This window comes from Crocodylus siamensis, chromosome 11, assembly GCF_052110815.1.
Source record: "Crocodylus siamensis isolate JL-2025a chromosome 11, ASM5211081v1, whole genome shotgun sequence".
In the NCBI taxonomy this organism is placed as follows: Eukaryota; Metazoa; Chordata; order Crocodylia; family Crocodylidae; genus Crocodylus; species Crocodylus siamensis.
This window is the reverse complement of record NC_143405.1, coordinates 13869112-13886486: the sequence shown is the minus strand read 5'-3', so window position 1 is coordinate 13886486 and position 17375 is coordinate 13869112. Positions and strand designations below refer to the sequence as shown.

Here is a 17375-nt window from a genome sequence, read left to right as displayed (position 1 = left end):
TTGTCGTTGAGGGCTAGTCAGATCCACAAACAATTACAAGTTATATTTGCTGGTTACAATAATACAAGCTTCATATTAGACAAAAGTTCCAAATGTTTCCAGAAGCACATATTTATTGCTTATTATTTTTTTGGTTCTGGCCATCACAGTAAGAGCAGACTTGATTAATCTAGTCTGCTGGAGTGCGGAAATTAATGCACTCCAGCAGCCTTCAGTGTCACGTGTATCAGTGTTCCCATGTTGAAAGATGGTGGTGGGGTGCTTTAAAGTCAAGCTCATTCAATGAGTTTTTATTTAAGGTGCCCCATTGCCACTTTTAAGCATGGGGACACTGATACATGTGACACTTGAGCACTTTTAATCAATGCATCGTCCCCACCCCCCGCTGCCTCCCAGAGCACATCTATAAACTCTCTATAAGCCTAGAACATCACACAAAAGATGTACCTAAAGTTAACACTAAGGCTAAGGACAGACATTCAAAAAGCCTGAGCCTGAATTGATTTAATCTTTGCAGGTTAGTCTAACCTGGCTAGGCTGAATTGGTTTGTAACTGTACAGACATCCCAGAAATGCAGGCACATGCCTGCAGTGGTTCAGGCTAGAAGCTGGAAGGCACTAGAGCAGCCCTCCCTTCCCTGCTAAACTGAGTGGGGCACAGCCAGGCCACAGCGGGACATTCTGATTAGGAATGTGTTTCCCCCACCCCGTCTGACCAGCCCAACAGGGAATTGATAACAAAGTGTTTATCACCCCTACGTCAGTGTTTATCACTCCATTAAAAAAATAATAAGAGGGACATTACCAACTACCGACTGATTCTGCCTTTGTCCTGTCTGCCACAGCACAGATTGTAGCCAGCATGTGGTCTGCTAGCTAATGCTGAGATGTCTGTGTAAGGCAGAGGGGACCAAGGAATCCCTGCTTAGGAGGGAGTCGGGAGGGGAATGTGGGGGGAGCAGGGTCCCCTGCAGTCTCTGTCAAGCTGCAGCCAGGGAGCAGAGGGGAGGGGCGAGCCCTCCTGTGGAGCAACGAGGTCCACACAACCCAGAGAGCACGCAAGGATGCTAGGGGAGTCTGATTTAATTTAAACCAGCAAGGGGTCTGGGACAGGCATTGCATAAACTGGTTTGACCCAAATCAGTTAAATCTGATACAACATTCAACCGGGTTTATCTCAAAGCGGTTTCAGCCATTCTCAAACTGATTTATGTGCACTGAACATCTGTTCTATTACAGGTTTAAACCAGTTTCTGATCACTTAAACTGGTTTATGTGTAATGTCTGTCCCTAGCCCATATGGTTCATAATCTAAAGATGGCAGTATCACAGGGAACCATACGTCAAATCAACATCTGGTGTAAATCAGCATAGCTCCACTCAAGTTCGTGTGTAAACCAGTCTGCAAATCTTGCCTCTTGTGTCCAAAAAGAAAGTATGTAAAAGTCTGTCTTTCCTGGATCTCAATCCTATACCAGTGCCTGGTAGGTAAATGAGAAGTATCCTATCTCAATTCAGCTAAATTGGTGGCAGCAGATGATAACTACTTGTTACTGGACCTGAGCATGATGTCTGTGCCTGAATGATTTCCCAGGTGGTTTGTTTGAGTTGCTCCTTGTCTCCTAGAAGAGTCTTAAAGGCCTCTTAGCAGTATCAGAAAATGTATAGGTGGAGATGTGTCTTCAAGTATCTTGGCGTTTGAATTATTTAACTGTCGTGGGAGAAGGGAGAGGCGGAGAGAGGGAAGAGAGATTATTCTTTCCCTCCACAAAACTATATTGGGTTCAGTGCCATACCAGTGCAGAACTTGAGATGCTTATCCAGTGGATCTTCCCTGACTTATCCAATTGCATAGAACATGGGGATACTTAACCCAAATCTGTCTGTTTTAATTATTTTCCTCTGGACAGATAAAAGCTTTCTATAGGTTCCTGTAGAATATTTGCTCTTTCAAGCGTTCCTCTGCAGCTTTGATACTAAACGATTAAAGCATGCTAGGGGGAAAAAAATACCCAGCCCAACCTTTAGTTCCCTGTTCTTGGGCCCCCTGACTGTAGCTTTGATTGTTGACCTAAATTCCCCTTTCATAACGGAGTCCTGTCACCTCTGGTTGTGTTCTCCCAGCAAAGCAGACACAGCCAACTTTTAGAAGGGCGGGGAATTATTTTGCCCTCTTCTTTCCCAAACTCTGTAGCACACTGTATCCATATCAAACTGATACCCCTCCCCTTCCCCCACAAATGCCACAATAAGCCCTGTTGCCTTGTCACTCAGTTAAATGGGAAAAATTATTTTGATTAAAGATTTTGGATAATTGTGCAGCTGAGATGGTTACTGGGAAGTTGCAGTTAGCAAGACACAAGAAACAGTGCTGAAGTGACGGGGGAGGCCTGGAGTTTGTTACTGATGAACTGCAAATGGATTACAACAGTTTGCTTGGCTACTTCAGCTCCTCTACTTTGAAATGCTGCCCACAGAGAGTGCTTATTACTTTAATAGTGAAAGTCTCTAGATGTGTGTCCCAGCTTCTCTAGCGATGATCACCCTCTGCTGTGACCTCAGCATCTTGGGCTTAGTTACAGCAGTGTCTTATGCCCCCTCAAGTGAGCTTGCAGAAGTTCACACATCGGTGCTCAATACTACACTAACAGTGCTCAGTTGTGCCCTGTGCGGAGTGCATCTGCAAGGCTGGTGCGCTGTTTCAGCCTGCCCTAAACCCTTAAGCCCTACTTTGCTTTAAGGGGCACATAAGCCCTGCAGGTGGTCTGTTATGATTAGCAAAGATATATTACAACAGTCATAGCTTAGGTTCTATAAAACCATGAGCCCAGCTTAAACATGATGAGATTTCTACAAATGATAAATGCGCTGTTATGCTTTGCTTTGCCTTTGGGGATTTCAGCTTGTAAGGCCTACGTTTCCAAACTATTCCCCACAAGCATAAGTTCTAAGCTTTATTTATATTTTGAAGATAATATAACTTAGGACTGGAAGTGACCCTCTGGGTTTTCAAGTCCAGCCTCTCACTGTTGCAGAAAATTGCATTATATAATCCTTGTTCATAACCTTACAGTATCCATCTTAAAAGGAGTTAGGGTTTTTGCCCCAATGACACCTGTTAGAACATTGTTCTGCACCATCATTTTAAATGAAAGCTGAGATTCTTGCTTAATCCAGGGCTTGAGGAAAAACAAATATTTCAGGGCTCTTACATTGGCAACACAGACTGTTTCATCTCAGCTGTAGCATGCAAGCAGAAACCTGCAGAACTCTGTATGCCCTTTTGTGTGAAAATCCTGCACTTTGAGTGTGCGTGTATGTGTGTGTATGTACCTGCTGTAGGAAAAACAAATGTTAAGTTTTATTTTTCACTCATGTCCTCACAGCATTTGTAACAACAGTTGGGTACCTGCAGCCGATAAAAGCTGGAGAGAAGAATACCGTATGTGATAGCTCTTTTGATTTTATTGCTGGTCTGTGCCCTAAACCAAAAAAGCACGAGGAATCAGAATCTTAAATTCCTTCACTTCAGTAGCTGTATTATGGGTGTTTCCATTGTCACTGGTTTTGTCCTCATTTGGCTCGCTATAAATCTTGAATTGATAGCAGGCGTTTGAGTCAAGCTCAAGCCACATTGCATCACATCAGAGCCAAAGTGCACAAAGGAAGGACAGAGATCACTACCAACCTGTAGTATTCCTCCAGCAGCTCCATTTATTCAGCTGAGGTCAATCACTAGCATCCTACAGCATGAGAGAGAGGAGGATGGCTTTTAAAGCTGGATGGAAACTGAATTTCTATTCTGTACGCTTCTTAGTTTTCAGAGGCTTTTATTTAGCCTAGATTAGGACACAAAATTCAAAGCTTGACTCTGGAAGCCTTCAGGTCACGTATTTGGAGACAGTCAGTATGACAGGGCTAGAGACTGGGAGCTTCAGACCTAGAAAGTTGTCCCAAGAGCTGCTCATCAGAGACTCTGGAAGCCCTTTGAGCTACTGAGCTTCCTAAGGGGGATTCACTGAGAGGGAAAGGTCCGTGATCAATGTAGTACACCTCTGAAATGTCTGTCATTGTGAGGGGCATTGTACCATTTATACCTAAAGTTCCTCGTGACTGATAGTCCACATTTTTGCTATTCAAAATTTTCCACGTCAGAAAGAAACCCTGAGCTTCTAGAAACAGTCATGTAACCCCAAAAGAAGGAATCCAATGGCATTTTAGATTTCCCTTAAGGAATAGTTTTTCTTATATAACTTTATGCCTCCATCTTTGACTTTGGATAGTATAACTATCGTGCCGTTACATGCAGCTTCTAAATATTCCTCAGATCAACAAAAGTTTGCATTTGGTGATAAGCAAGAGCTGACCACATCTTGTTAACCCTCAGGCCTCTCTTAAAACTGCGTGGGAGTTTCCTTTGCACCCCTATGCTTCCTAGGTCTTCCTCATACCCTTAGGGTGCTCTGTACTTCTCTCCATGAGAGCTCCTTTGAACTCGTGCAAAGGTATTTCTATTTTGCATTTTTAGTCCCAAGAGCTTATCTGTAGGAGACCTATCCTCCGTTTTCCCCCTGCTCGTTCTGGTACTCTGCATGCATCGCCACAGTAGGTACCATGTTACCTATCATATGAATAAAGGTACCATAGTACCTTCATTTGAGATAAAATGAATCTATTAAAAATGCAAAAGAGACTGTATGTTTTTATACCTCTAAAAGTGAGTACATTTTGCGAAAAAATACCCAGGGAGAGCTTAACCCAAAACATCACTGGCAGTATGATAACATTCGTTTCCCAGGTAAACATTCACCTTGGCCTGATTGGAAAATATCATTTTTAAAGCAGCTTGTTTTCCCTCTCCGTTCTCATTCTTTCTCTCTCGTGATCAGAAGTATCAGGGTAAGCTTGAAGCTGATCTTGAAAAGATTTTGAACTGAGTGCGCCCTACAGATGAATAAACACATTACCTTCCTAACCCTGAGATCTCTCTTCCAAAGGAAACAGGAAAAGGGGGAGCTTAGAGTCCCTAGCAAAATAACAGAGTGCAGAAAAAAAAAGACCTGTGTAAAATTTTTTGACTTTCCCATCAGACGGGTTTTTTTGTGGAGGGGGGCAGGGAGGAGAAGGGGGAAGAGGGAAGGTGGGTGACAGAAGTGGGGAGGAAAAAAAATACAGTCGAACACTTCTGTAACCTCTGCTCTGTTGATACTAGACAAGACCACACTGTTAATGAGTGATTGTTAACAGATGGCTGTTGAGCAACTTGTTCTGCATTACAAGCAAAAGATGCTGTTTGGTGGTGGTGTTGGGAAGGTTAGGGTGCAAGGGTGAAGTAAGGGGATATTTAGTCTTTAAATACAGACTGAAACCATCAAAGATTTAAGATTTCCAGTCAGACATCTGGAAGCAGAGGTTGGGACAGGGCATATTCATATGCACGTGTACTAGAATGCTATTTGGTACTGAAGTCCTTAACACTTCCCCCGTTCCACCCTGATCAAGGTGTGTCCACCTATATCCCTCGTTTTGTGACTCCTAGCCATTAAGATCTGAGAGGAGGACCCCACATTTCCCACCCAGTTCTCACCTGTCCCAAATTGGGAAGGAGCTCGCTCTCCCTAGACCTCTAACCTCCAGAGCTCACTGACCCACAGTGGAAGGAGATAGTTCCCCGAGTCTTTGGGAAACGGGCCTGTTTCATTCCTTGCAGTTCTCTTTTCATTCCTACCTCTCTTTCATTTCCCCTCATGTTCTAAAATTGAGCTTTTGACTTGCACATAAGTCAGGGTGCAGTAGACATGTAACTGCCTACAGCAGTGTAGGGGTGCAGGCAGGTACCCAGGGCAAAGCGAAAGCAGCGACTTCTGGTTCACGATTGCAAATATGCAGCTGCCAACAGCAGCCATTTTTTTGTGCCCCCCCTTCCCTCTCCCCAAGTCAGGGCCCAAGGGAGTTGTCCTTATCATCATCCCAAGTTATGCCACTCTTGAGGTATGGACCTATACTGTATACAAGACATGATTAGCATATATTTCTGTTGTGGGCAGCAAATGGATACTCCCCTTTGAGCATACAGATAATCACCTTGTAGAGCATTACTACGACTCTGTAATACAGTGACTCCAGTGTAAGTGTGTATATATTTTTCTCACCAGTTTTCATGGGGAGAGATTTTACAAACAGCCTGAAGGAGTAAGGCACACACATTCCACTTGGTCTGGGCTTCGATGAGAATCCTAGCCATGCATAATTTTGCAGGCTGTGGTAGAATTAAATGACGTATTTTTCTCCTCCTAGAATTTTTGAACAAAGATTTAAGGGATATGGGGTATGTGCCTAGGCAGAGAGGGAGAGAGAATTAGTAATCAAGGACATATCTTGAAACTCCGCTTGGTTTAAACAAGTGACGTCAAATTTATGGCTCAAATACATGTAAGGAGAATGAACTTCCATCTTTGCCACTGTGGGATTGCAAAACAATTCTGGTCTTTGGCCGTGGAAAGGGAGCTGCATTGATTCGTATGACATGCCCTTGGCAACCCCTAGCCTTTGATACTAAGTCCTCTTCTATAGCCACCTGCTCATCAGATGGTTTGACATGGCTAGTCTACTTCAACATTCTTAATATACATATTTATATATACATGTTATTAATTAAAAAATAAATACGTTAAATAGCCTGTTCTGCAACTCTTATTTATTTATATTTCTTTTTTGGGGGCACATAGGACTATATGACAAATGTTCTTACACCTCTCGTGACCGAGGATGGGTCCTGGGGATAAACACCATCAGTGACCAGGGCAATAGAGACCCCCGCTATTTCTTCTCGCTGAAGACAGACCGTGCTCGCAAAGTTACCACCATTGCCGCACATCGCAGCTACCTCCCTAATCAGTGGGTGCACCTGGCTGCCACCTATGATGGGCACCTGATGAAACTCTATGTGAATGGTGCCCAGGTGGCTACAAGCGGGGAGCAGGTGGGCAGCATCTTCAGCCTTCTGACCTTGAAGTGCAAGGTGCTCATGATTGGTGGAAATGCCCTAAACCAGAACTATCGGGGTTACATAGAGCACTTCAGCTTTTGGAGGACAGCCCAATCTCAGCAGGAGATCTTGTGGGACATGGGCCAGGCAATTCATGGACAAGGCACCCCCCTACCTCAGCTAGTTCTTCAAGACAGTTTACTGAATGTGAAAAGCACCTGGTCTCCTATGAAAGATGGCAGCAGTCCTCAGATTATGTTCAGCTATCACCATAGCTACTTGCTGGATACCAGCTTGGATCCTCCTCTCTGTGGACAGACAGTCTGTGACAACGTGGACGTGATTGCCAGCTACAACAAGCTCCCAAGCTTCCGCCGCAACAAGGTGGTACGTTACCGGGTAGTGAACCTCTACGATGACAAGCACCAAAATCCCACGGTCAGCCGGGAGCAGATTGAGTTTCAGCATCAGCACCTGAACGAGGCCTTCAGCCACTACAACATTACCTGGGAGCTGGAGGTGCTGGAGGTGAAGAACTCCTCACTTCGCCACCGGCTCATCCTAGCCAATTGTGATATCACCAAGATTGGAGATGAAAACTGTGACCCTGAGTGCAATCACACCCTGACCGGGTATGATGGAGGGGATTGCCGGCATGTGCGTCACGCTCTGTTCAACAAGAAGAAGCAAAATGGGGTGTGTGACATGGATTGTAACTATGAAAGATACAGCTTTGATGATGGGGAGTGCTGTAACCCGGAGATAACTGATGTCACCAAGACATGTTTTGATCCCTATTCTCCTTACAGGTAGGAAACTTCTTAAAATTGAGGTGTTTATAATAGTACTAGTGAACATTAGACTGAGTGTTGACAGGTCTGCCAGCTGTCCATCCCCCTTGAGTTATTGGTTCTCTTCTTTTTTTTTTCATTTCCCCCCTTGGGTAATTGCACTCAAATACATTCAGTGAGAGCGAAGTCTTCAATACTGACTTGCCACTGAATCTAAATTTCCTTTCCCTTCAAACGGCATTAGATTCAAACAGGCAACTTGGGAAAACCCATAAGTGGTAGATTATAAACTGTATTTTATAGTGTTGCATAGCCGATTTTAGCTCAAGGCCCCAGAGTGTAGGACCTGAAACCATAAAAAGGTCGTGTGGCATGAGGGAAGAGCACCTGAGGTGAGAGAGAGAGATTTAAATATTCTCAGGCAGACCTCAACCAAGACTTCTTAAAGGGTAGACAGTTTATTCAAGGCCCCTTAATGCTATATTAATTTAGATTTCTGTATGTACTTATGGAGGGAATATCATGCTGTGGTTGTAGCGAGAAGGGGACAGACTGTCGGGATTCCTAGGTGCTATTCTAGACTTTGGGCTGGTAACTTAACTCTTCTGTACCTCTGTTTACGCATCTGAAAGATGAGGATAGTGCCACATCTGTTCCTGACAGGAGATCTATGAAAGGTAGCTATTTAAGCTTGTAAAGCAAGCTGAGATCTTTGGCTTAAGATATAGATATAAACTATTATTCTGTACTAAGAACCCATTTCTCAAATTAGTTACATCAGTTTGATATCTAGTTTTACATCAGTGTAAGTGTGAGAAGTAGATACTGAATAGTGTATACCACAGAAGATCCCCTACCATTCTGTGAAATAATCATGGCAGTATGATAAAGACCCACATAAAAGAGAAATTACTGCTAAGACCCTATCCTTTGCATACCTTGTTAGGGCACCACATTGCACCTCGAAGGATTGGAGAGGGGGGCGGAAGTCAGTGTTTAGAATATCCTGTATCATCATCAACAACAGGGCTGGTTATGAAGGAAAATGTCAGCTGCTACAGGATCATCTAGATTGTATAGTCAAGCATGTTACTATTTTTATAAGAAAGTGACACTGTCAAGGGAACTTGTCTGCTAGATTTATACAACTAGAGGGAGAAAATGTGCATCTGTTTTTTTAAAAACATCCACTGAATTAAGAAACATAGAACAAATATCCCGTCACAGCTTAGGTCAAAATTGTGTGCATATTAACCAGGTGAGGACCTTGGTTAAACACCCATGATCACAAATATCAAAAAGGGAAAATGACTAGTCTGTTTTCATTGAGGAGTGGACAAGAAAAGCAACTGAGCAAACTTCAAAGACAAAATTGAAGTCGGATTTGTTAATAAATCTTCAGTTCTCAAAACTCAAGGTGTTAGTAATAATGAGCTAAAATATTGTTTAGCAAAATATTATTTGTAACCTGATAGTGTTTCAACATTTATGCTGTTGACCATGTCATATACACAGACCTTTTAAATACAACACAACCAGGAAAGCCTTTTAAAATTTTATAAAACTGGCTTTTTATTACTATCTTAATGTACACAAACATTTATTTTCTGAACTAAATGTCTAGGCTTTGTAGGCAAAATGTACTTGTGCAAGCTAACGCAGGTGATTTCATTTGCTAACTCTGCAGTTACATCTACAAGGCTGTTGGTTTTTCCTAAGCAACTGTATATTCCTCATAAGGGGCCTTTGGGCTGCATTCCCAGTTGTGAATTGAGCACCCTATGGGATGGAGCCCACGCAACCTCTACCCAAGCCTTGTCTGCTTGATCCATGTGAGTGCTCCCTAGTGACTTTGACATCCTAAATAGGTAACAGGACACTGCTTTCAGCTGTCTGAGATCGTCCTCCGCAGTGGTGAACATTAGGAGCTTCTCCTGGTTGGATCTGCCAGACACCCATCATCCCTCAAACCTGTAAATTAATGGAATTGTTTTTCTTTTATCATCCAAAATAACAGAAAATAAATTTGGCCTCAGGGGTGGCCTGAGGTTGCAACACTGACATCAATGGCTAGCACAGAGGCCAAGGAAGGCTTTAAAAAGTCTGTTTTTTCTCTGTAATCTGAGACACGTTTGCTGTTCAGCGTGCCTCGGTCAGAACATGTCAACAATAGCAGGTAGGGCTACAGGCATCATTGATCAATGAGGCTTTTAAGTCATATGCCTCCATATTAGCTATTCAGGCCAACAACAGAGGTTTGCAATCACCAGCTTGGCACCAAAGCCCTCACTGACAGAATGGGTGTGGATCTTCAAACCCCATCTCTGGCCTTAGCATTGCCCTCTGTTCAGTGTTTCAAAGTCAGTGATTAACTTGGCACTGATCACACCTGTTGCACACCTCCAGCCACTTTTGATATGCATCGAGTCCTCACACCTCTCTGATGCAGGCCTTACAATCCATTGCTGAAGACATCTCGTTGTCTTCTATGTGATTCACTCCCAGGAATTTCCTCTGTCAAAGCTCGATCATACAAGAAGCTGGGGGAAAAGAGCTCATACTCTGGTTGCACCTCAAATAAGAAGAGGAAAGATGAAGAGGTCTTGGCTTCTCAGTCTTCCTCAGCAATGTGTTGCCTCCAGATTTCACAGATTCAAGCTCCTTATATGTTCTTAATGTCACCTATTCTGGGAAGCCACCACACAGTCCCCTGGCATCCTGGATATGTGGCTGAGATACAGGAACTGCCTCCAGCACCTTTTGATCCACTATAAAATGATTCCCACTGGCCAATCTCCAAGCTATAAACAAGATAGTCTGTTATTGGTCCTATCACACTTCACACATTCCTTCCAGGACCTTTTACAACTGTATTTATGGTTCTTGTTTCAAGAAATATTGAAGATACTTCTTGACAACACTTGACTTCACTCATAGATCTACCACATAAATAGATCTATGAAAAGGATCCTTGCAGTCGCTTCCTGCCCTTGTGGACAAAGTGCTCAGGTCCTGCAGAATTGCCCTTTCAGTTACTGGCCTTGCTAAACACCCTTTTTACTGGTGTTGATTTCAGCACCAGTACTACCACTACCATTGCTTCTCTGTCCTTCCTTTCTGGAACTACTGCCAACGTCTCCTGCATCAAAGGGCCAGGAGTCCATAGTGCTTGCGGGTACCAGCAGGCACAATGCTGCAAGACTCTTATAATGATGTTGTCATACTGGTGGTAGATGTACCAAGGGGTAATATAGCATCAAATGTTCTGCAAAATATACCAAAGACAAGGTATTCCTATCCATACATAAGGCTTTGCTTTCCCCAGTCAAAGAAACCTTCTGGACACAGTCTTCTCCAGCAGTTTCATAGCAAGGAGACAGGCTGTACCCTGCTCCATCACAGGCTTTGAATATTTGGTTTAGTTCAGAGGCTACCTCTATGGATAGAGAAAGGAAACAGAATAAATGCACTTGTCTGAAAGATATATTCCTTGTATCTTTGGCCATGCATGTCATTGCTTAGCAGGTGGGATGAGTGACGCCTTGTGGGGAGGTCATGGCACCCACCTCTGGTTCTATTCCACTCAAAGGATCTAGCTGAGGTGGAAAAATAATGTCAGATCACACTCCTGTGCAAAGATCGGGGCCACTGGAATCACTGCTTATATACAGTCATGGCTTTGCACGTCAGACTTCATCATGAACTGCTGCGGGCAGATAGAAAATCTTCCCCTTGATTGTAAAACTCTGTTCGGTTAAAAGGCAGATGAAATTCTGGAATTTGAAAGCTACCAGAGTAACTTCAGTCTCTCGTGTTCTCATACAATCTGCTGCCACTGAAGTTGGAAAGTTGTCAGACATGACTGATACCAGAGATTTGCCTTATAAACATCCACTTATGCTTATGTACTGTACTGAAACTCTCTGCAGACCTCCTTTCCTGTCCTCTCTGCCAAACAGCAAGGAAAATAGGGAAGGAGCCTTACTAGTCTGGATACAAGCTCTTGAGGGATGTTTCTCAGACATCGTTCAACATGAAAGTCAAAGCTAGTGTTTTGCCAATTCTACATTTCTACTGCCTCCTCAAAACTCCCTTTGTTTACCAGGATGTGCAGTTCTACAAATCTTGGTGTGAAATCCCATCACACTGCTGCAGAAGGGAGACGTTATATATCAAGGCTACTCTGTAGAGTTACTCTTTGCACCACCACCTTCTTTCACCTCTCATCTCCCGCCAGAGACATTTTTACAAGACACCTTTAAAGGAAGAAGCAAATAAGCAGAAAGGATAGCAGGAATTTCTTTCACCCCTCGCGTTCCAACAGCATTAGGCACTACACAGTTCTCTGGCGATATCTCAGGAGCTTGAAACTCCAAGATGGATCCAGGCTACACAGCAATATACTGGATATCTGAGAAAGACTGAGCACTGCAAGTCCTTTTTCCTTTCTTCTTGGGGAACAGAGCACTGGTGCCAGGCATTATCTGAAAGCTTTGCCAAACCCTTTTCCCTCGGTAAAGGAGTTTGCTCCCTTGTGGGATTTGTACTTGAGTACTAGCAAATCTCCTAAGATCCCCATTTGATCCCCTTGGAGATCACATCTAGAATGATCTGTCGTACATAACCACATTCTTTATAGTCATTGCCTCGGCTTGGAAGATGAGTGAGTTACGGACCCTGCTAATAAGCCTATCTTATGCTGTCACACACAGTATAGGGGGTCCGCCTGTCTTCACACAAAATCTGTCTCTAGGGACTCCCATGTTAATCAACTCATCTCTTTCCCACAGACTTGCAGGTGCAACGTACCTTCACACACCGGAAACCAGGAGGATGTTCCGTTTTAATTTGAGCCAACTAACGCCTCTGTTAAATTCAGTAGGTTATTTGTAATGCATGGGGGAGAAGGGGTGATGTGAAGTATGGGCTCTTTCTATTCATAGTGTTCATGCAGCCCCAGGTTGGCTTTGCTGGAAGTTCTGTGAACTCCGTGCCAGGGGCACCAAGCCCATGAGTGTGAATGCCCAAAGGCAATTCGCGACAAACAGCAGTTGCTTGTAACTTTGCATGAGATAAGCTTGCTTATTTTCCACCTTATTTATCTGTGTGGCCGGCATAAGCAGCCACAGGAGGATCACCCAGCTACAGATATCTGCACCAGCGTTTAATTGCTGCATACTGTGCTATACATTTTTAAGGGTGGTGCCTGGAGACTAACCAAATGCGGGCCCCCTCTGTGCAAAGCCCGGTACAAAAAGAGAGCAGTAGTGCCTGTCACAAAGAGCCTGTAGCCTGAAGGTATAGCAGAAAGGCTTGTGGAAAAGGGAAACAACACGTAAGTGGAGTGAACGGAGAGATGGAGGATAACATACGAATGTTGTGATGCTTGCCAGGGTTCCTTTTGTTCATGATGGAAGTGTTGGAGGTTTGAGCAGGGTTTGGAGCAGCGGTTTGCATTTTTTGAAGGGGCTCAGTGAAGAGCTGGTTAGCCAAATGAAAAGAGCATGATAGGGAAGGTAGATGGGCCATAGGAAGGAAGCAGAAACACAGGGAAGGAAGACGAGGGAGGAAAGGGCAGAGAGGAACGTGGAGCAGCAGGCAGGATGATGCTGCCGTCTTTGACCTAAACTGAGGAACTGACCCAGTACACTTCAGTACCAGAATCAGGGCAGTATGTGAAGCGATAGAGGTTGTAATTTAGATATGCTCCCTAACATAGGAGACTGAGGAAGTCGGGAATTGGGAGCTGGATTATAGAGCCTCGTATGCCTGAAGGGAAATATACGATAACAGAGGTTTAAAAAATAGCTTGTTCCATAAACGCTGAAGAATTGCATATTTATTAGTCAAGATCAGTTTCAAAGTGCATGTGATATCTTCCCACTAAGCCATAAGTCAAAGCAGCACCCAGAAAAACCCCTATAAAAACTCTTAAAGGTGTGTGTGGGTTTTGGGATGGAGCCAAGTGCCATGTCTCCTTCAGAGCTATCCTGAAGGACTGTAACGCAAAGCCCTGTGACAGGTTTTTCAGGGCTGTTATGAGATGTCTTTATCCCCATGGACCCATTGCAGTGTTTATAATGCATGCTTATAAAAGACCTGTTATAAAAATTTATGAAGCTTATAACAGTATCATTTTTCATAATTTATGGCCAGATCCAGCGAGAAGTGGGATGTTTATGGCCCAGGCTTACTGCTGTGGGATGTTTAGACCAACTTATCACCAGCAAAATCAGTGTTACCCAATGTGACAAGAGCTGTATTGGATGAAACAGAATCAGAGAGCTCATACACAGCTGTGGAAAACTCAGGATTCTTGCTCTGCATGAGGTTTTTTAAAGTCCTTTCTTTCCATTTTATTCTGAACAGGTTTGCAGTTTATAAGCTTTTGTTTGGCTTGTTAAGAGTCCCCAACTTCTTAATGAATCTCAGCTGAACATACTCAGCTTGCATCTGCTTTCAACACCTTAGATCAACATAGGTTACTAAGGAAGTGGTTCCAGGTTCATTAGTAATAGATGGACAGCTAGATAAATGGGCAATCAGAAAGGTCAGTGAAAGCAGCATTGGGGGAACTCCATGCCATCCATAATACTTAAAATGTTAAGGGCACAGGCATCTAATAAGCTCCCCAAAGCCAGGAAATTCAGAGGGAAGGCTGAAATTCCATACTTGACGCACCCCGCTGTGACTATGTATTCCAGCACACCTCGTGTTAGTTTTCTGAGATGCCTGCAATCTGGGGAGCAGCAGAAGTTCCTTTAGAATGGAGTTTCACCTTTAACTCTGAATTTCCTGGCATGTGTGAGTTTTGAAGTAAATGCATAACTTTTCCCCAATGTAGTTTTTCATTTTTAATTTCCTTTTCCTCTGAATTAACGACAACTAGAGAGACTCCAATGTAATCGGATCAGGTTTTTTTTTTTTTCTTCTTCTTCTTTTAACCTGATCTGATCTCAGTGAAAGCCTCTAGGAAAATTGGACTTGGAAAAATTCTTCTCTCGTTGCACTTCTGGGCTCCGGTGGCCAGTCTGGTCCTGGAACAAAGAAGGATTTTGCAAACCTCAGACCAGTTCTTTTGTGAGACAATTTGATGGCTCAGGAAGTATAACAGGACAGCAAAACCTTTGAAGGATTTATTGAAATCCTGTTCAGTTGTGGGTCATAGTCACTTCTGTCTGACAGGTGTTCAGTGTAAAATGGATTGGAGTATCTCTGTCTAGTTCCCAGTAGCCACGTGAGAAATTCATCTTTGAAGCTGGCAGGAGCTGACTCACTTGGTTGCAGTTTTAGCAAAGGGATGTCAGGTTAAAAAGGCTATGGAGAATGAATGTCCTTCTCCTACTTGGAGATGGCTTCTGTAGGTCTGAATTGATCTGTGTTGGCAGGAAACCTCAAACGAATGCTGTTTGTGCTCTGTACCTTGTGGATACACAGAACTCTTCAGTTTTCATGATCTATAACTTCAGCTTCCCCCCCCAATCCAAATTCTTTTTTTTTTTTTTAATCACTCTCCTCAGCTTTATAACTGAGCAGCTCGTTCACAGGGAAATTTGAAAATGTGCCGAAGTTGCCTGGCTACTGGTTTTGTAACCGACTCCAAATTCAGACTGGGCTTGTTAGAAGGTCTGAGAACCTGGGCCTAGTTCCAAGTGAAGCAGTAGCCAATTTATTGTTTCATTTCAAACCTCCCGAAGCTTGTGATTTTGCATGGGTTTGCAATGGAAGTAATTGAAACTCAGCAGTTCCTGGTAGATTTTGTTTTAGTATTTGGGGTTCACACGGACCCAGACATTCGAGTGCATCTCTGGCTAAAGGACCCTGAAAATACCTTAGGGATTTTGCTATTGAAACATACAGCTAAGGTACCTTTGTCACCTATAGAATAATCTGCATAAGGAGGAGGCATCCTGAAATGCTGAGAATATGGGAAATTCCTTTTATCCTCTGCTAAGCTAAGCACTTCCCTTTCTGACAGATAAAAGCACTTTTGTCACCTTGACAGGAAACAAATGGATGTATTCCCCACCCCCCTCCCGATTTGTACTGCCTAATCAGCATCCTCTGATTTGCATTTCTGCCCTTGTCTTGCAACACTGCCCACAGCTGATAGGTTTTAATCTCTATTACAGAGTTATCCCAGGCACCAATAGCAGGACTGGAGTAGCAGAAAGGTTTTGTTCAGGTAAACCAACCAAATAGAAAGCTTAGAATAGACTTTAAAACCTGCAACCCCATAGCCTACAGCTCTATGTATGAGCAGCATTTTGTTCTGTCTCTTGAAATGCAAGAGGGTATTGGAGGCTGGGGGGATTGCTAAGTAAAGAAAGCTAGTGAGCAAATGGAAATACCTTCTTATTTCCTCAGTCGAATGCAGGAGTCAGTCTCCCTCCCTCCTCTGTTATGGGGGGCCTCCTTTTCCGTTTTCTTAAGTTGACAACGGCCTTATTTAATCAGTTTGCTCTGACATGGAGCCAAGAAGGGGCTCTGGTGTGTGATGTCGGGTCTTGTGTGCATTCAGACTTCCACAGCTGTTAGCTAGCAAGGCTTGGCTTTTGACTACTGAGGCATTTTTTTATAGCCACAGAGGGCAACTATTAATAGAAGAAATTTACCAAAACACAGAATTATCCAGTATTAAGAAGTTTGGGGGTTGGGGGAGGAAGCCTGTGGGATTAATGCCAGGAAAATTCAGTGCTGAAATTACACCAAAAGATACAGTAAAATGAACTATGCCAGGAAAAGGTTGAATCTGTTCCTTGTACTTTGATAGTATTTCTTCTTTGCTAATGAGCTGCTCTCCCCTAATAGAATGAATTTCTGAATCATCTTCTTTACAATAAAACCAAATATTATTATAGAAAAAAAAATGAACAAAACTTAAATAGAAAATGTCTAGATTTTGGATGTATTACATTGTGTAATTACTGCCCTGTAGAAGGGCTGGAATTCCCACCTCTGGAGGCATTTAAATTAAAACTGGACACACTACTTGGAAATGTATATATAGATTTTCTATATTAGTATGGTATAAACAAGATGGGTTGTTTCCATCCCCCTCTGCCCATCTCTAATTTCTGTGACAAGACTCTATAGGGCTGCAGTCAGCAGCGTTTCCCAGTGGTGGGTCAGTACAGCCCCACTCAGGTTCAAGGTCGGCTGGCACTAGGATCCAGCTGCTGCTGATTCTTCCTACCACCACTTCTCTGTGCAACCCGGATGCCCCCCAGCTCCACAGGCCAAATCTGGCTCATGTGCTGTAGGTTGCCATCCCTTGCCTAGGGTATTTAGCCACATGGTTCGGTTTTCAAGTATGTTTGTTTTCATACCACGGAAGACTGATTAAGGAACATGGAGAAGAGCACGAGCATGTTGGTTTAAACATATACTCCGGGTGGTGTAAAGATATGGATACAAATTTCATTTGGAAATCCCCCTGTTTTTGTAATTCCTTTAAATATTGCAGGTGAGGTTTCCAAAGGCCTAAAAGTCTATTATGTGATTGAGCCCAAGTGTCCAGCAAGGGAAGTTAACGGTTTGAAAAACTACCCCCTCTCTCTCTCTCTCTCTCTGTCTGAATACACTTGGTTTGTTTT

General features: G+C 43.4%; 1 protein-coding gene across 3 annotated transcripts in view; it reads left to right on the top strand.

Annotated features, from left to right (window-relative positions):
* PAPPA (pappalysin 1) overlaps positions 1-17375 on the top strand; it is a 238127-nt gene that overhangs the window by 33420 nt on the left and 187332 nt on the right. For all 3 annotated transcript variants that reach the window (XR_016438474.1, XM_090021909.1, XM_090021910.1), the window contains exon 2: positions 6729-7797. Coding sequence is in view for 2 of the 3 variants with exons in the window: in XM_090021909.1 (XP_089878035.1) it covers positions 6729-7797 (1069 nt within the window). In the remaining variant the exon portion in view is untranslated. The remainder of the gene's footprint in view (positions 1-6728; positions 7798-17375) is intronic.